General features: G+C 33.8%; 1 protein-coding gene across 4 annotated transcripts in view; it reads left to right on the top strand.

Annotated features, from left to right (window-relative positions):
* The window catches only part of MACROH2A1 (macroH2A.1 histone), a 36,754-nt gene that overhangs the window by 9,367 nt on the left and 6,418 nt on the right, over nucleotides 1–20,969 (top strand). The window contains exons 3-6 of one of the 4 annotated variants that reach the window (XM_081937060.1): nucleotides 11,018–11,124; nucleotides 11,427–11,624; nucleotides 12,320–12,421; nucleotides 18,961–19,051. In XM_081937060.1, the coding sequence (XP_081793186.1) occupies nucleotides 11,018–11,124; nucleotides 11,427–11,624; nucleotides 12,320–12,421; nucleotides 18,961–19,051 (498 nt within the window). Of the gene's footprint in view, nucleotides 1–11,017; nucleotides 11,125–11,426; nucleotides 11,625–12,313; nucleotides 12,422–16,506; nucleotides 16,607–18,960; nucleotides 19,052–20,969 lie in introns of all 4 variants that reach the window. The other 3 variants (XM_081937058.1, XM_081937059.1, XM_081937057.1) reach the window with 3 other exon arrangements.

The following is a 20,969-nucleotide window of genomic DNA, read 5'->3' as shown; positions in this document are numbered from 1 at the left end:
CAGATTTCTTTTTTCTAATTTTTGGAAGTACCATACCATAACATTTGAGCAGTTGTAAATGTTTTTTTTAAATTGAATTTACAATAGATTTCTCTGAAGATTTTGTAGCTTTTGAATAATTGTTTGTAAGTACCCATGCTCCCATACTGTATATAAGCTTCTAATAAGAATCAAGGTCAGAGTGTAACAGTGATGCTTAATGCGTATAAAGTTTCTGCTCATAATTTGATTTTACAAAAGAAAATGTCCACAAATAGAAATTTAAGTCAACTTTTAAAATAGAAGCAACTATGGTAATTTTTTTAAAAAAACAATCTTTTCAAAATGTACATTTTAAACAGTCAAAATATTGTTGTAAAATATCTTTAATGAAAGTTTGTTAATTTCACTTGGGCTAAATTTTTGTGAGGTGTAGGTAGGTGGGATGAACAGGATTCAGCTTCTTTGTAAGCTTTTAAAAGTTAAACATACAACTTTTAAGAAAACTGACTTATGTTTATTTTAAAAAAGGTGTAATACTGAGCTGCTTTTAAATATTAAGTAGATTAATAATAAATAATATAAATATAAAGGTAAAGTATTTTTACTGTTCAATTTATGTGCCCTTGATTACATGGATGCATCCATATTATTTCTTGATAAAATATGCAAATTATTCCCTTTGGGATGGTTTTTTCCCCCAACTTTTTCAGACCTGACATCTAAATCTTTCATCCAGTTACTTATCAGGTTTGACCCTTCTTAACGTTTCAAGAACCACCATGGTCATTAGAAATTTCCACTTGTTAAAGCTACCAGGTAGCTTTAACTACCTATTAGTCTCTAAATATGTTTTGAGATCAAAATAGTGTATTCTTGAGTTAGTATATTATTGTGATCTAAATATATAAATTTCTATCATTTTGCATTTTTCTGGAGAGTAAAAGGAATACATCAGACATGAAATCTAAATAAAAATATTCAAAATTGTATGTCCTTTTAAAAATAATCTTCACCGTGTGTCTTATTTAAAAGAACAACTTTCAACAACATGCATTGCTAGAAATGTTTAGGAGCAACACATGCCTCCAATTATGTAACTGTTCTCCTCATTTCTGTCAGCTGAAGTATCTTGAGCAGAGAAACAAAATGAAGCATGAAGATAAAATTGGGGGGGGGGGGGTTGGCAAGGATAGGGTGGTGGTGTAGAAGAATCTGGCAACTTGGGAATTTGTAAACATGGTCTGCAATCACTAAGGAAGGTATTATAGAAAGAACTGAGAAGAAGGTATTGTCTACTTCTAATTAGTTCCATTATGAGGAACTGTGATTACTCTGTGCTTGTATTCATGCACATGTTTTCTTTTAATTGCCTGCATGGTTTTTCTGTTTGACTAATTTTTTTAAAGAAGCAAAGTTCAGAAAAAGACATTTTCATTTGACTGATTACTCTGATGGCTGTGCCCATTTAAAATGCATTATGATCAAAAGCGAAGATGTTTATTTGCAGTGGGAATGTGTCATTTGCTTTTATGAAACAAACAAACAAGAAGTACTTCATTTCATGGTCCTTTGAAATGTCAGTCTAGAGCACTGTGTTTCAACCTTAACAAATTTAAGATGCATGGACTTCAATTCCCAGAATTAATGCCCACCTGAATGCTGGCTGGGGAATTCTGGGAGTTGAAGTCCACACATCTTAAAAGTTGTCAAGGTTGAGAAACTAGCCTAAATGATCAAATAAAATTCATCCATTGTACAGCTTATGTTCCCTGTAAATAAGCAATATTACCTAAGCAAGCATTGTCTGTTGCAGCATATGTCCTCTGAAACAGCATCCCCTCAGAGATTTACAGGACACATACACACACCTCCACCCCCAGCAGGCATTAAAACCATGGCTTTTTCTCCAGGCCTTGGGACTGGATGATAGAGGAGGGATGTTCATTTTTTATCTCCGCTGGGGGAAATAATTGGTTGTTACTTGCTCTAGATCAGAGGTGTGAAACTCACATCGTCACAGCGATGTCACATAATGTATTGGGATTTTTTCCCCTTTGCTAAACCAGGTGTGGGCGGAGGCGGCACATGATGCATCTGGCCCGCTGGCCGGGAGTTTGACAGCCCTGCTCTAGATGATATTTTTTGAATTCTTAAGGCTAGTCCTCATTTTACGGACCACAGTTGGTACCAGAATTTTGGTTGCGGTCGTAAAGCGAAACATCAGGTGACAGGATGACTTAGCCGCTGCAATCTGGGGAATTCCCACTGCAGTCATTAAGCAAGAGTTACTGGTCTTTAGTCAAGAACCATCCCCAATATGTTACAGTATTGTAACTTCTTGGAATTGCTGATTTTGAGGTTTTGTTCTTGTGTGTTATGGCATCACCAAAATCCTCAAGCAGCTTCAGATAGCCTTAGTAAGTAAAAAAATCAGATTTCTGTTGAATCATAATTCATTAATAGGATGGAGACTTATGCTAAGTCATTGAATGCTTGAACAATAAAGCACTCTCCTGCCAGTTTGTTTTACTTGTCATTTTAAGTCCTTATTATGTTGATTGTCAGAAGTCATTATCTTGAACTCACTTAACCCACAATGTTACTTTTTTCCTTCTCTGGAAAAATTTAAGTAATTTAAAAACATGGGGTAATTATATCCGAGTCATAAAACATAATTTTTAAAGGATGTTTGTTGCAATCTCTGTGATTTGTAAAACTAATTTGATTTGATGAATAACATTTAAAGGTTTTGAATATTACTTAAAATGCATCGTAAAAGGGAATAAAAAGTTTTCAGTGAAAAATGACAGTATCCTTTTGAATACGTGTCATTCCTGCATACGTTGTGTGTATGGTTTCTGTTTATGTTATGCATGTCGGAGTTAAATGGATCAACTAATACCGAAAACAAAATATACTTACTTGAAACATTCTCAGATTGGTACAGCTGACGAATCCCTTCATAAGCAGCAAGGATATTTTTCTGGTAACAAAAGTCTAAAGTAGGCTCCATGTTATATTTAACAGGGAATGTTGTTAAAGGACTGAAATCTCTGAGCTCAGAATTGCTGACCCCCATCCAGAAGGCTTTCCACTGTAGTCAATTGATCTGCCTGTTTTGAAGGAAATCACATAAATCAAGCAGGGACCAGAGAGCAGAACAAGCAAAGAAATTAGGAGGAAATTACAAAAGGTGATGAAGTGAAATCGGGATGAAGAAATGTAGGGTCTCTAGGCAAGGATTGCCATTGTGGAACTGTTGGCTCTCTAGGCTGTTCTCTAATGTGGCAAGAACAAGCAAAACATCTTTATAGTTAAAATGTTTGAAGCTGATTTGCTGCTGTCTTTGAAAAAGGAGTCATGAACCTGTCTTTGAAGACCATTGTAGGTAGCCCTTGACTTACATTCGTTTGTTTAGTGGATGAGAAACAAAACATTTTCAAGGGGAAAAAAGCAAGAAATCCCAGTTGCCTTTTGGAAAAGCACCCTTGGGTTGTTTATGACCATTCAGAGTTACAACGGCACTGAAAACAATGACTTATAACCATTTTCCACACTTACGACTGTCGCAGCATCCCCATAATCATGCAAACAGAATTCAAATGCCTGACAACGGATTCATATTTATGACAATTGCAGAGTCCCAGGATCTTGTGACCACCTTTTGCTACCTCCTGACAAGCCAAGTCAATTGGGAAGCCAGATTCACTTTACAATTATGTTACTAACTTAGCAACTGCAATGATTCACTTAATAACTGTGGTGAGAAAAGTCTTAAAATGGAGCAAAACTCACTCAACAACTGTCTCACTTAGCAATGGAAATTTTGGGTTCAAATGTGGTTGTAAGTTGAAGACTACCTGTATTCTATTATTGTTCCTTTGAAGTGAAAGCCAGTGAGAAAGTATGGATTAGGTGCATTTACAGCTTTAAAAATGCACAAAAACAAAGAACTTTACAGTTTGTTTTAATAATTACTTTTCTGTCTCCAGACTATGCGTTCCTTGTTTGGTTTTCAGTTCTAATTCTTGTATTGTTTTAATCTTTTCCCTAACTTTCATCCTGTCTTTTCAACAACTATTTATCCCATCTAAAAAGCAGTATTTTTGTGGTTGCAACATAAATGCTGATGGATGTTGCACTGAGGGTGTTTAGAAAACATAATAGCTTGCCAATGTCTCATGGTCACTTTGGCATCAGGGTTAATAGACAATATAAATATTTGAGATTAGAATGTTTCTTGCTATCTAAACTAGTAACACTTTGTACTTAATATCAGAACATCTCTGTTGTTAAACTTTAGATCCCTTCCATTATATTCATCATATTTAAAAAATCTATCTTGCAAAAAAAAAGCCTTATTTCTAAGACTGATTTCAATTTGATTATTTTTTTCTGATTTGATATTTCAGTGCTATGCTTAAATTTAATAACAGATCCTTGGGTCTTTTAGCAATGCATTACTATTGATGCATTGAAATAAACTTTTATTTGATAACTTTTAAATATTCTATATTTTAGTGGTATATTTCATGTTGTCATTGTTTTTTCTTTGTCCCACAGCCTAGTCAATTTTTCAAAAACAATCTCCCTCCCTCCCTCCCTCCCTCCCCCCCCCTCTCTCTCACACACACACACAAACACACCTGCGTCACCCACATATTTCAATGTTCTATTTCTGCTGCTTTTTGAATTAGCCTGGATCATTAAAGTAAGGAAATCACTCATAAACCCTATTCCTGTGAAATACTTCACTTCATGAGGTTAGAATTTGATAAGGTTCCCCCAGATCTTCCTGTGGTGCCAGCAACTATAATTGTGCCACTGGTAACTTCTTTTCCAATTTTAATTGGGAGAAAAAGGAAAAAAGAAAGTGAAGCTCAAAGACTAGCTTTCTTTAGGCAGCTTAGATTATTGAAAAATTATTGCCATTGGTAGTACAAATCCACCTATTCCCAATTGTGTAATGGCAAATCTGTTACTGGGAGATTTGTTAATTTGTTCAAATCATGAAATAAGCACATAATAGGAACAAATGACTGGCTAAAGTTAGGCCTCGCTTTTTTTTTCTACCTGTAATGTTCCCTTAAGCAAGTGTGAAAGAGGTAACCCTCTGCTACAAGGACTTGTTCAGTGTTGTATCCAAAGAAATTAGTACTTTGTAATCATTGATGGTAATGCATACAGGGGACACACATGCAATGTGATTGGTGTCTAATTTGTGTAATTACTAGTTTATATCAAATGCCCTTGGAACTTAAGGATGTAAGCCAAGAGCAAATTTAAGAGCACAAGACCTGTCTTGAGTTGTAAACTAGTTGAGCCAAAACTTGCATACTGCTTTCACTCAAGCAACATCTGGCAGTTCTTAGTCTAATCATGTTTAGATGTGTTTAAAAGGGGGGAAAGGCATGTGTAAACTGTTAAAGAGTAACAACGAAGTGTAAACTGGTAGGCAAAGGAAACACCATTTTACAGACTAATTGAGAGAAGGAAGAAGAAAGAATGGGGACATAGGAAGCCAGTATGAATGGATGAAGATTTGACTTCCTTCTATTAGGGTCTATAAAAAGCAACTTATATTTACATTTGTTAATCAGGTTTTGGTCCTTCTTTCAACTGTTGTTGTTTTTAAAGCATCTTCTTAAAATCATAGAATCATAGGACTTGAAAGGCACCTTGGAGATCTTTTAGTCCAATCCCTGCCCAAGGCAGGAATCCTTATACCATCATGAATATATGGACATCCAATCTTTTGTGGAAAACCCCCAATAAGGAACACTCACAACTCTAGGAGGCAAGCTATTCCATTGATTAATTGTTCTTACTATCAGAAAGTTCCTCCTTATTTCCATATTGAATCTAATGAGCTTCCACCCATTGCTTCTTGTCCTGCCTTTAGGACAATAAATCAACACTCTCTTCTTTATGTTAGCCTTTCAAGTATTGGAAGACTGCTAATCATGTCTCTTATGAGCCTTTTCTTCATTAAGTTAATGAAGTTCCCTTAGCTATTCATTGTATGATTTAACCTCCTGGCCCCTTATCATCTTTGTTGCTCTTCTCTGCACTCTTTCTAGGGTCTCAGTATCTTTTTTGTATCATGGTGACCAGAACTGGATGCAATATTCCAAATGTGTCCTCACTAGTGCAGTATAGCTACACTACCTATTTCTTGTAGCTACAGTTCAAAATTAATTTATGAGGACGAAGCTCCACTGAACTCCTAAACTAATATGGTGTTCAATAGTCACCTTCCCATTTGGACAACTTTAGCCAATTGATCTCTCTAAACCCAATTTACCACACTAGGTTGTTGCAAGGATAAAAATGGGATTTGAAATTTCTGTATACTATCGTGAATTTCTGATGAAAAATGTGATAGAAATGCAATACATAATAATTGAATGCTAAATATGTACAGGGTCACACTCCTGTCATAAAATTATTAAGACCCAGCAGCAGACATATTAAAGAAATACAATTTGAGATTCCAACATAATTGGTGTTTCTACCATGTGCTTTTCCTTGCTTATTGTTGAAAGTTCACAAGAGTATTTGTGCCCTATGACATGAGATTCACACAAGAAACCTAAAATAGATTTCCAACTAATATTTTTTCCACAACTTCTTCTATAGCTAATTAAGATGGAAAGTAGAATACAACTGAGCAAAACATTTGAAAGAGTGCTTCAAAAAGTACATTATCCTGAAGAAAGAACTCTCTTTGAAGCATTAAACCAACCATGTCCTTGTATTGCTTTTACGGCTGCTTTAAAAGCTACCCCTGGTTGGTTTGCATGTGTAGTTTCACAGATTCTACTTTATGCTTCAAAGGGAAGTGGTTTTGTTCACATCAACATGTTTTATAAAACACTTACCTGAATTCTATAGCACAGCCTTAAAAAAACCATCTTCCTTTACCTTCCTTTTTGTTTTCTGGAAGGCTACCTTTTAGAAACACCTGCAAGATTGAAGGAAAGAATGAAATAGAAATTTGGTTGGGGGGGATTTTAATTCTGAGAGGTTTTTAAAGTGAAATTATGAATTCCATTAAACACCATTCAGTCAGCTGCATTGTTAAAAGCTGTCCCTTAAACTTTAATGCATAGGCAATTAATTGGGTGAACAGGTTTGACAAGATACATTCTTGGAGTGATCATTATTGACTCTTAATTATGGCAAAGGTAAGCCTAGTGTTTTTTTAAAGATGTATTTCTAGAAAAAATAAGTATTTTTTTTCCAAAATAAAAGAATATGCAAGAAAAACAATGCTAATTCTGTTAAAATAATTCAAAATTATAAGATGATTAATTAATTAATCACTTATAGAAGACTGATTTATGTATGTGTGTAACAGAGAAAGGGAATAAAAGTAAAATACTTGTATGGATTATAAATTGTTTATTCTATTTATGGTTTCCTTATTACCATTTTTTTAAAATTTCTGAATGCTAATGTCCCTCTCTTAGTTTCTGGAGTTTTTCTCAGATTTCTTTTTGGCTGAATGGTTGAGTTTCACACACTTTTTAGACTTTTCTCTTTGGGCTTTTGGGGGAGTTAGAAATGCTGGCAACTGCTCACCATGTCATCTGTTAGCTGTTACAAACTAAATTTTCTACATTATGACTTCATTGCAATGAAGTAAAGAAAGGCAAATGTTTTGAAATCAGAGAAATGGTTTTACTCAAGACATAAAATTTCTACCCAGAAGAGGAAACAAAATCTAATCAGATTTTGGATGAAGTCAGAATTCCTAGCTGTCAGGTATATTCATATTTGCATAGCAAAAGTCCAGGTCCTGAACACCTGACAATTACCAAGGACTTTTTGCTTGAACTAAGTATTGAGAAAAGAAACCATCATGCAAATTTAGCATTTAACTTGTCTTCTATAATGAACAACAGATTTAACTTGAGAGCTGACAGTTAACCTACATTTAAATTTCAAAAGTATGAAATTGCAAAATCATTCCATATAAATTTCCATAATATACATTAAACTTTGAGATTGATCAGTTACTTCCATTTCAGTACTAATGTTTTTATATGTAAGACTCTGCTTTACAACATCATGGGAGTTCTACAGTATTTGGAATACCATTGTGAAACAGAATGAACGGAATTGGTTCAGAGCCTTGACCTTGGTTAATGCCATATATCATGAAACTTGTTAGAACTCCATTGTGTATGTAAAAATGTTCACAAAAACCACGGATTTATGGGGTTTATAACCAAAGTTGCTAGAAAATGCCTATTTCCCCCAGCCATTTTAGATTACAGGAAATAATAAGAGCATGGTTATTGTGAAAAGTACTACCCTTCTTAGAAAATTCAAAATTTTCCAAATTCTGATTATACCCACTTTGTATTTTCTACTTAATTTTTAAAACAATGATTAAAACAGACAAAAAACCACAACACCGGGTTAGCATCTAAAAGAGGAGGCAAAGAATTCTTAACAAATTTAACCCTTTTAAAATGGAATCCTTAAAATTGTGACATTGTTATCTGATTCCTGAGTAGGAATCTCTCCAATTGAGTCTTACGTGGAATTGGGAAGTATCTGCATTTCAAACATTTGTTAGTCACCTTGCCTTCCCCTGGTATGTTGCTAGCAGCTTGAATCTCAAGTTTGTGTTTAACCCTGATTTGAGAACTGACCATGACTAATTTTTGTTTCTCCCTGGAACTACTGTAATGCTGTTGTTATTGACTTTCTTCAAATTTGATCTGATTAATTGCTTTCCGTTTAAGAGCCCCAAACAAGATGGGGACCCAGATTGTTGGGGGCAACATGCTGACTCTGTAAACCGCTTAGAAAGGGCTGTAAAAGCACTATGAAGCAGTATATAAGTCTAAGTGTTAACTGCTAAGATAAAATGCCCTCACCTCAGAATTGGGCAAGGAAAAAGAAGTTGGAGGGAAGTCTTAATTCCCAGCAACTGTTAGGCATGTTGTTGAAAAATTCTTAGGCATGTGTTGTGGAACAATATCTTGTAAGTGCATAGTATGTATCTTTTTTTCCTGTGATCCAATATACCCCTATTAAACCTTGGGATTTTAAATCTCGTAGGCTTTCCCTGCTCTGATATTTAATACATACTTTCCAATTGGGCTAGGCCTGTGTCAAATTATATTAATGGAAATCTGGTATAAAAACCAGAAGGTTTCATGAGAACCAGTCAAACAGTTGCAGGTGTAAGTTACATGTGAAGTTTCCTGTTTGCTACAAGCTGGAAAAGTTCTGTGTGTCTGTTTCCTATCTTGAAGAAGTTGCTGGCTTTTGGGGGTGGTCAGGTTTTTAAGTAGTGGTTTGCAGGTTTGGTTTGCCTTTTGTAAAAAATAACCATTGGCCATTTGTTTGTATTGAAAAGAAAAGTTCCTCGAACGATCATAAAATTCCCTAAACTAGATAGAAACATGTACTGTTGTTATATTGTGTCAGTCAAGGGCTGTGAGAAGGAGATGCATGCATTTCTCTTCTGTACTTAATTCTTTTTGCTATATATTCAAGTTAAACTCTCCGAGTATATGGTACATCATGTATCCGACGAGATTGAGATATCTAAAGATCTCAAAATGATTATTTGGGGTGGGGTCTTTTTACAGAGGTAACCTTAGAAAATCTTAAGAGATGGGTGAAGGACAAAAAATAATTCCTATAGAATTTCAGAGAATACTTATAGACTGTATGATATAACTTTGTGTATGTTTATATCAACTGTTAAATGAAAAGTTGTTCCTAGTCTCTAATAAAGACAATGAATGAAATTGGTCGCTAGCATGTAGTTATTAATATAGTTATGGCAGACAATCCGATCCCCAAACTGAGCAGTACAATTCATCATAATGGATATTGATAACAAGTACAGTGAAGTATGAATTAGGTACAAGATAAAATTAGTAAGACTCTTATCATTTTGACTGTCTTCATCAAGTTTTTAAGAGTACTCATTGCTGCCCTTTTTTAAAAAGGTTGAAAAATTATTTTGTTATTAATGAAATATATCCACAGCTTGTCTAAAAGCAGTCACAGATTTCCCAATAATGACCAGATTAATGACCAGATTTTTAGTTTAAAAAAAAAAACCCAAAAGCATCTGATAAGACGTATACACGCTCTGATATTGTTAAATAAATTCCATATTCATTTATTACTAAATTTATACTTCAATTTTCATGTACTCCAATGCTGAAAATAAGTTTAATATATTGATATTGATATTAAAAACTGATATAATTAAAAGCAACATTAAAATGTGCCATTAAAATAATTAACAGAAATTCCACAGAATAGGGTGTTTCTTTGAAATTGTTTCAACAATATCTATTGTTGCTTTTAAATATACCAGTAACTAAATATGTTTATGTATACAGTATGCATACTTTAGTTATTTATTAAATCTTCTATATGCATTGAATATTTGCTCGCTGATTTTGCATTCTTTATCTATTCACTATCTTTATAATCATCTCTGTGGCCCTTTCCATTTAAGTCTTCTTGCTTCCTTTACCTGCAGTTGCTTTTTAGTGTACATTGCCACAAAACATACTTTTTGGGGGTATTTCCATTGTTTACTTAGCTGGTCAGCTAATCCTTGCTCTTTCTTTACAAATCTTATGTATCATTTCTGTACACAGTTATTAATTTTGTCCAGATCAAGTTATTATTAACAAAACCCTTAAAATATGGTTGATGTTCTAGATTGTCAGATGTGTTAAATGCATTTAAAATACTTCCTAAAAGTATTTTGGGAGAACATTTGGGAGAAAACTAGCACAGATGAATACCTCTGATGTCACATATATGTTTACTGTCCCCCATCCGTATGCTTAAATAAGATGTTAGCAGATTATGTGCAATTAATTCTTATCAAATGTCTTTTCCCATTTATTTATCCTTAATATTGTTGTGCAGTTATATTTCTTTTACTGATTTTAGGATTGCATGTTTTAAATTCCTGAATAACTGTTATGCATTTTATTTAGAAAATAAGAAAGACGAATCAAAACAATTTTATCTTTTTTGACAGCGGAAATTCTTGAATTGGCTGGAAATGCAGCACGAGATAACAAGAAAGGTCGTGTCACTCCTAGACATATCTTGCTGGCTGTAGCAAATGATGAAGAATTAAATCAGGTGAAAATACATACCATGATTTTAGGGGTTTGTTTTTCTTTCTTTTTTAAATTCCTGCTTAGTCTGTCTAAAAATGTAACTCATGATCTGTTAAGTGAGTCGAAATTGCTTCAGTTGAATGATATCTTTAGAAAATATATCAGCAGTTGTTAACTCTAAAATCGATATAGAGTCTCATCACTTGGTAGGGACCCAACTCTTAGTTTAGGCATTTCATTATTTTTTTCTTCAGAATCAGTGTCTTACTTTTTTCAAGTTTTAAAATTCCTCAGAGATATCTTTTTGTTCCACTTCCTTTTAAGCTGTTGAAAGGTGTCACCATAGCCAGTGGTGGTGTATTACCAAATATTCACCCAGAGTTGTTGGCCAAAAAGCGGGGTTCGAAAGGAAAATTGGAAGCAATCATCACTCCACCCCCAGCTAAAAAAGCAAAGTCACCGTCACAGAAGAAAACCACAACAAAGAAAGCAAGCACAAAGAAAGTAGCAAGAAAGTCTAAGGTATATCTACAATTGTTTTGCCTACAATTTTTTTTGCCAGCCTTATGCATTTTTGCTCAGAAAGAGAGTAATTATGTTGCTAGATGACTAGTAAATATATATCTCCAGTCTAACGTAAAGTAAAATGCAATTGCACTGAATTTATTCTGGTTCATAAGAATATCTACATTAGATCTAGGTATTTCAAGAGTGGATATGTGAAATATTGACTTTTTAGATACATAGTAATAAAAATTCAACTTCTTTTATAGATTTAGATGCATAGATAGACTGTAGGGCTGTGCAGGGTTACATTTTCAAATTCTGGTTTATCTGCACATTCATTCCAAGCTACGGAGTCCAAAAGGCCAGCTATTTTTTGGTGGTGTTACACCACTTACTATTTATTTTTTAATGTAGGAAAATAGATGCTGCTCTTGAACAGAGATGTAGGAGGGATGACCTGTCTTCAACATTTAAGTTCCAAAAATCAAGATTTTGCTAACTTTCTTTCCTTGCTGGAATTTGCTCATCCCAACATATAGTTGCTATCTCTCTCTCTCTCTCTCTCTGTATATGTTTATGTGTATGTATGTGTGTGTGTGTATGTGTACGTATAGATGTGTGTGTATGTACATTAGTTATGTAATGTTTATTTAAAATTGGATTTGCTAATAGGCTGATTGGTTAACTGATTTATATGTGAAAAGAAACAGGGAGAAGTCAGTAAATCAGCAAGTGCTGACAGCACAACAGAAGGCACCCCAACCGATGGTTTCACTGTCTTATCCACCAAAAGTCTATTTCTTGGGCAAAAGGTAGGTTTGTGCATTTATTCAAAATATTCTGTGTGTGTGTGTTAATTGAACCTAGAGATATATTTCTATGAATAAAAGGGAATATCCTCAATTTATTTTACAAACATTGTAAATTTATATATATATATATATATATATATATATATATATATATATATATATATATATATATATATATATATATATATATATATATATATATATATATATATATATATATATATATATATATATATATATATATATATATATATATATATATATATATATATATATAGTACAGAATGCCATCAATTTATAAACTGCAATGGATTTTTAAAAAGGCTCCACTCCGAAAGAGAATTTAAAATTTAAACAGACACAAGATTAATAATAAATATGAACATATATAGTTATACATACTTGAAACTCATTTACAATTGGGAATAATGATTTGGGGATTAATCCAATAGTCTCAGAAAAGACAGGTCTCTAGGGCTAGGCATTCCCAATCCCCGGGCTCTGGACAGCATGTAAAAGCTCATTCCCTTCGGTCCACAGAAAAATGTTTTCCATGGAACCGGTCATTGGCATCCAAAAAGGGGGGGGGGCACTGCTCTAGGCATTCAAAAGAGGAAGACATTATGCCATATATTTACTGAGAAATCCAAGAAGAGACAGATAGGAAGTTAGTCTTCAGGTGGATTGCCTTGGCAGAGCAGAAGAAACCAAAGGCTTGGCAGAAAGTTTTCAAAAAACAGATGAAAATACAGTAAGTAAGGACATGGCATTTATTTTGATATAAAACAGAATGAGAATCTTGCAAAGGATACTGATGATGAACACCATTTGGCCAAATAAATGATTCATAAAACTGAAATTTTTTTAGTAACGATTTAATAGAGATAAAAAGCCTAAACTATAATTGTGAGAAAAAGGTTTCAGTAATCCAGAGTAGCAATAATTTAACACAAGAGAAAGAAAGAGGGGAAGTGGGCAAAATCAAGCTTAGAATTAAGGTTATCTTCCTGGAAATAATTTGTAATAGAGACAGGAAGGGATTGACATAGTAACCCAGAATCACAAATTAACATAAATAGAATGCATGGGCAATAAAAGAAATGTGCATCATTTTCTAAAAGAGATGTGCTACTATATAGTAAAAGATAATGCTGGTAAGGTGAGGGATATTGCAAGAGGATTCTTCAGCCACAATCCAAAGAACTTCTACATAGGCTTAAGTCAATCCCAACTCATACACTGTATGATCTAAGGAAAGAAAGAATTTGGGAAAACATTGGAGGGATTGATGGGTAAGAGAGACATTAACCAGTTCAGAGCTGATCTCCCCACTTCTTAGTTTTTTCAAGGCATATGTGGACTTAAAAACTGCATATTTGACCATTCACATGTTGCTACATATTTCCCTTGTAATTGAAAAGTTAAGGCCAATTTTCTCCAACCTGCGTTACATTTTAAAAAATGATTAAAAATAAAGTGTGCCATGTTTGGTTACAAAAATCGTGAACAGATTTCTTCTGGTGTCACAGTGTCATATTTCATTGGCTAATTATATTGCATTGAAACAGTAGAGGTTGATATACATACAAGAAACCTCCAGAAAGAAATTTTCACAGGAATAGAGACGGTTGTAAATGTGTACAGAAAAGAGTTATCTTTTAACAAGATTTATATTAATATGGCTTCTAATCATATTGTTCTACTGTACCTGCATGATGATAATTGAAATTCTTCATTCAAGACACAACCATAAATATTAAGAGCTATTTGCTAAAGGTTGAACAATAAATACTGGTTTATAAATAATGATGTATGGAGAAATACAAGATAATATGATAACAAGTATTATAGCAAGGATCCATATATTCAAGTAGAGAATTCTTTTGTATCTCAGAAGGATTTGCGTATATATTTAGCCATATTTACAAAGTTTAACCCTAAACTTTCCCTGACTTACTGCTATGCTAAGTATTATTGTTTGTTATCACAAGCTTTGAATACTTAACTAAAATATTATATTAATTATATTATATTATATTATATTATATTATATTATATTATATTATATTATATTATATTAATTATTTATTTTTATTTTTATTATTATTATTATTATTATTATTATTATTATTATTATTATTATTATTATTATTATTATTATTATTATTATTATTATTATTATTATATTCTTTATTAGTCTGTGTGAGGCCAAAATAAATATGTTATGTATTGATAGTGGTAAAATGAACGTGATGTCCAAACACTGTTATGTGGCTCATTCTTAATCTCAGCCCTCTTAATCCTGTTAATGTCATGGTGTTCTAACCACATTCGTTTCACAAACTGCTAGTAATATACATGGAAGCCCTTAAGAAGTCTAAGAAATGTATGGGTCTTGGAAAGACAGTAATCTGAAATGGTAGCAGCAGATAATAATAGAAATACCTCTCTTTTTTAAGTTGTTGTATAATTGGAATTATATCATCTACAGGCTGGTTTCAACTAATGTTTATCCATGACATCATCAATCCGTATAGCCATCATGTGCTGTACAGTATAAATTTATATTAATATTGAACAGGAAAACGTCTTTTGTGACAGTGGTGGTGGTGGTGGTGAGCCTAAGGGAGAATATTGCCATCTGCCATGCTTCCATTCAAAAGAATTCCTTTCAACAAGCAGGCAAATGTTCTGCTGTCTAATTGGGGAAGGGAGGGGGACGGCAGAGGAGGGCAGGGAAATGTTGTGTATCCACTAAACATTTCCTTTGAGAAAAGAATTGTTTTGCACAAAATGCAACTTGTTGTTTACAAGCTTCAGTGTGCAAACTCTCCACTAGACATACAACAGGCTAAATACATTTTCTTTCCCTCTGTATTTTTTTTTATTGAGTCTAAATGCATAATTGGAAATTTATTTTCAAATTAAGATCCTTCTCTTACTGGATTTGTACAGTAGGCTGTCTTCCAGTATCTGCTTATTACTTGTGGCATTTTGAAAACAGTGGAATATAAGCATTGGATTGATTCAGACATAACATTTGCTGGTTTAACTGAAGTTCAGAAAGCAGGAATAGAGGACTGGATTTCCGTGCTTTCTTTGCTTTAGGCAAGTCTGCTATCTTGCCTTTCATTTAGTTACAAATGGAATATTAAAGTAATAATTAAGGCTACAAGCCAGCAAGAATTTTATACATATATAACAGCATGAACCCCTTCCTTCATTAATATTTCATTTGCTTTTTAGATGAGTCTGATTTTTTTCTTCTCCTACTTCTCCCGCACTTTTTTTTTGGCAATCTTAGTACAAGTTTCAAACAACAGAACGTGGAAAAACCCAGAAAATATTAAAAATGAATAAAATAATTTGCCATATCTCTGATGGAATGGATATTTTTATCATTTACCTTAATTCACAAGTAAAATTGTAGAGTGGAAGTACTACAGTCAAACTTTTCAGGGCATCTCTGAATTGTTTACAATGCAGTCCATCCCATATCTACTGGGTATTACATACTACTGGCTTCAGCTGAAATTACTCTTGAGTTTTAAGATGCGTTTACTATTTAACTCAAAATTACCTAGTTGTACTCATGCACTCTGCCAAAAAAATTGAACATAAATGATCTCTCTACCAATCATAAAAAAATAAAACATGAACAATGTTAAGGAACGCTATTTTCACTTCAGTTTAAATGGATGCTGTGCATAATTCCAGCTATTATGACCAAGAGATGCCCCTGGGTTGCATAAGCAAGAAGCTCAAGGTTGTAGTAGCAATTCCTAGTAACTTAGCATCCTTGGGTTTTTGCAGTCCCTTCCCCGTCTGGCATTACAATTTGTAAACTAAGCCATTTTCTGTCAAATTTTGACTTCCCATATGGAGAATCATGTTAGTGTCTAGAGTTTGAAACATATTCTATGTTTATTTATAAGCAACTTCTTTATGACCTGCTGTTTATTTTTGCACATTTGCCTTCAGAGATGCTATCCTCATCTATGTTGCAAAGCTTACTTTTACTGCAGCTTCTCTGTGATTTCCCAACTGTCCTGTTGTTATTTCCCACCTCATGCTTTTCTTTTCAGCTGAACCTAATTCACAGTGAAATCAGTAATTTAGCCGGCTTCGAAGTGGAGGCCATTATCAATCCCACCAATGCTGACATTGACCTTAAAGATGATCTAGGTAAATGGGGAATGGGTGGCTATAACTAACAGTCACATGAAAATTATGGAATTTGCAGATTATTTTCATGTAATAAATTTGATATTTTATCGTGCAACTCAATGCATGTTCCTCTGATACAAATCCCATTTGATTGCACGGGGACTTAACGCAGGTAAGAAGATAGAGGAGTGCATCTTTAGTACTCAAAATACATAATGGAAAGACTATTAATATGTGTAGCTACTACTTGCATGAAAATGATTCTCTGAGTAACTGAAATCATTTAAATGTTGTTCCATAATAATCAGATGTGACTGTTGGTTCCCTTGGGAATATTTTGCATATAGATTCTGTGAGGACTGAAATAGATCTTTATATCATCAAGTTGGCTTCAGACTAAGCAGTTTCTCCATTCTGATTTCAGTTTTCTATTTCCTTGTTTTAGCTAAAGACAGAAATGGATAGACATAGGCAGTTAAGGATGCAGTCCTACACAGACTTACATGAGAACAGACTCCATTGAATACAATGGGAATTGCTTCTGCATACACAGAAGTACTAAAAGTTATGTATTTGATGTTACTCTACCTTCTCCTTTCATTCTCCCTTTTCTCAGCACACATCTGCACACAGATTCTTAGATATCTTTCTGAAATGCTACCACGTATATTAATCTGCAGAACATAGAGTTAAAATATATTTTTTTTAATTCTTACATTTGAATTCACAGAAGCAATTGGTTAAGATTGCACTATAAGCACCAGATCCTTCTGGAGTTTTTCTCCACGCATCCGTGTTTATCAGCCATGTTATAGCTTTTTTATTGTTAAAAGGATCTATGTTAATTGTAGTTTTAAGTATCATTTTATCAGAGAGAAATTACCAGATGCACACATTTCTTTTTTATATGAGAACAAGGTAAGAGAAAGAATAGTATTTAATTTGCACATTATAAGGGAGTTGACTAAAGTGAAAATAGTAGTTGTCTTGATTTATGAGTTTTATGAATAACTTCTTCAACCACATTTACCATCTTGAACGAGAGATTGCATTCTGTGGTTGGAGCATTCCATTTCAGAATATTGTTCCTAAATCCTTGATATTTGTGATTTTTTAAAAAAGAGCCGTCTCCCATTCATTGCCAAGGCTAATCAAGTGCATTTTACTGTATATCCTGATTGAACTTTTAATGAAGATGTGAAATTAATGTTAACTACTTAAACATTTTTCTGAAATGCATTAATGTATATTAAGCTGCAGAACATAGGGTTAAAAATATTTTTATTTTTACATTTAACTTAAAATATACATTTAACTTAAAAAATAAACTTAGAAGAGGCTTGATAAAATTAAACAAATAATTAAAAGATAAAAGTATCATATTTTGAAAAATAAATTGTGAAATTAGTACTTTTTTCTCATTAGAAAGAACAACTTCCATGGTGAAATCCATATAGTCCTATGTTCCTGTTTATTTAGAAGTTATAGAACTGAAATCTCTACATATATTCATTCTTGAATCTTTAGTTCCTTAGTCATAAGTTTGCTACTGGGAACTCGAGAGTTAAGGCACCTTATAATATATTGTTGGCAAATTATTCACATCCTTCAAAGACCAAGCACTCGGTAATATAGTTGTTTCCTATTATTAGTTTCAGAGGGAGAATTTAAGAATTTTGCCTCAGGATAACATATTTTGCTTGTTCAGCCAGAATGAGCTCAAAAGACTGTCAAAGCAAAAGGCCATGTTTCATTTCATCCCTTACCCCCATGCCACTCAGGATATCTGCCCCTTTCAATGGGGTTACACATTGAGCAAGTAGTAATAGTATTGCAAGCTGAAAATGCTCCCAGAACCTCTGGGGAGTTAAAGTACGCATTGATTTCTGTAGTCTTAATGCATAAATATTCCCAACATGATTAATAGAATCACGTTTGGAATATTTATAAAAATCAAGAAATATTGTAAAGATAGTGTATCAGAATGGAGAAACAGTTGCTTTGTTAGATTTGATGAGCCAGATTGGATGGTGTTATCATCATGTTTTTTAAGATTACATTTTTACAGGTTCTGCAAAACCAAGAAGATGCTAGCTGTTCTTTATACTTCCTTCCTGAAATGCAGTGTATTTGACCTATTGGTCAAGTACTAAAAGTTATGTATTTGATGTTTCTCTACCTTCTCCTTTCATTCTCCCTTTTCTCAGCACACACCTGTACACAGACTCTTAGGCTTTATTGTGATGGTTTATTACACTTATTTTGGAGCCCAAAAGGTAGGATAAAGAAGGATGTTGGTATGTACATAAATGTAGATCCTGTTCTGGGTCTTTGACCAACATGGTTGATACACATTTGTTTACCTGTTGTAGTTGCAAGTTGTTCAGGCTGACATTGCCACAATCGACAGTGATGCTGTCGTTCACCCGACAAATTCTGACTTCTACACCGGTGGTGAAGTAGGTAATGGAGAGTTCAGTGCTGCAGACTTTGTGTGTGTATGCATGACCAATCAGCAGCAGCAACCTTGTCCCTGCTCTGCAGAGCTGCATTCTTTTCTCACTTCCAGCAATCCACTTCAATTCCAGAGCAAATTTCAAATGGTTAAGTGAAAAAATCTCTTTGATCAATGCAAAGCAACCTTGACCAGTCTTGGCGGGTGGGGAGGGGACAACGACTTAAACAAAGTTGGACATGATTGGTGCCTACATGAAATCCCTCTGAAATCCAAAATTCTCTATAATAAACTGACAAGTTAATTTTAAAAAGGAGTTCTAGAAAAAGCACAAGGCAAGAAAATCCAGGTGTGTTTTTGTAGTTACTAATTACTTTATTAATTTTGGGAGGTTTCAACTTTACCTCTGCTACACAGACATAGTGATTCTGCCTCATTGTGTAGTAAGAATTAAGTCTCTGAGCATACAACTTAAGAGACCTCCTTGCCCTGAAAACTAGAGTTATATGTGGAATACTTAAGAGAGGCACCATTTAACAGAAGCATCTCACCAAAGTGTAATTTTTTGAGTGAATGCTAATTTCACAGGCTTAAATCCAGCTTTGATTGTTTGATTATGTGACATCTTAAAGACCACACATAGATATTAACCAACACAAATGTTAATTATTAATACTGTAATGGGCCTGTGGGAGGTAAGGAATTGCAGCCATCAAGTGTATTATCAAATTAAGGGACTGTCAATATTAAAATAATGATATTTGGGAGGCAAGGATTCATAGCATAGCAAATTACAATTATGTAAGCATTCTACCTTAATGGTGCTTATTTCCATTGAAATTTATGGGAAAATTTATATTTGCAATATGTCCTTTATTTTGATTTGCAGAACCTGTAATTTCTAAAAATATCAAGATGTGCTTGAGTATCAATGTTTGATTTGGGAGAGGAAGACCTGAATTGTTTAATTCAGTAACGTATGGTCTTCTAAATGCCTGTGGCTGCTGGAAGAAAGAATAGAAGTGCATACATGCTTAGCTTCAAATGATTAACTTTTATTTCTATAAAGACCTTTCTAACTGCAGTGAATGTTGGGGAGATATTTCACAAAATTTATAGACATCTGCTGTTGTCACCATTATACCAATGCCTGCTTTGACAGCATGAAAAAGTGACATCATTCTATGGGAGTTTCACATATATTTATGCTTACGTTGAGCAAAGAACCACTCAGCTGAAAGCTGTAGAGCATGATAAAAAGAGAAAGATCCCTCCCCAGTTCTAATGTAAAATGGAGACAGCATTTCATTTCTTAAATACAAGTTAATGCTTCTGCAATACAATTATGTATTCATCAATTTAAAAAACCTCATAGATTTTAAAGTCTTATGAAAATGTAGATCCAGGAAGATTTTTGAAATATAATTTTAAATTTTTTGTCAGCCTAGCCTTACATTCCTCCAGTCAGCAAGCCTCCCATTTTAAAGTAACAAAAGAAAAGTAAAATATATATTTTCTTTAAAATCATTTCAGATTTTCAAAACCGATTGTTCTGAATGTTTGCATTTGGCCAAGATAGCATCTTTCAAGGAGTATTTTCAGTCACCTTTGAGGAACTTACACCATATCATTCCTTTCTAGTCAGTGTTGTCACTTCCTAATGGTCACTGTTCCCAGAAACATTTCTGTCAAATTTACTGAAACTGAGTCAACTTGGATTGAGTCAGACCATTTCATTTAGAGTTCTGTGCAATGAGTGTTAGAAGCTTCACACATTACATATGTGGTGTAGGGTTTCCTGCCTAGGCAGGGGGCTGGACTGGAAGACCTCAAAGGTCCCTTCCAACTCTATTATTCTATTCTATGGACCTTCCTTAAGGTCTCCCTGTCTTTTCAGATATTAGAGAAAAAGCATGGAAACTTTTA

The sequence above is a fragment of the Natrix helvetica genome (genome assembly GCF_964273705.1).
Source record: "Natrix helvetica genome assembly, chromosome: 1".
In the NCBI taxonomy this organism is placed as follows: Eukaryota; Metazoa; Chordata; class Lepidosauria; order Squamata; family Natricidae; genus Natrix; species Natrix helvetica.
The sequence above is the reverse complement of the archived record's forward strand: the minus strand, read 5'-3'. Positions and strand labels throughout refer to the sequence as shown.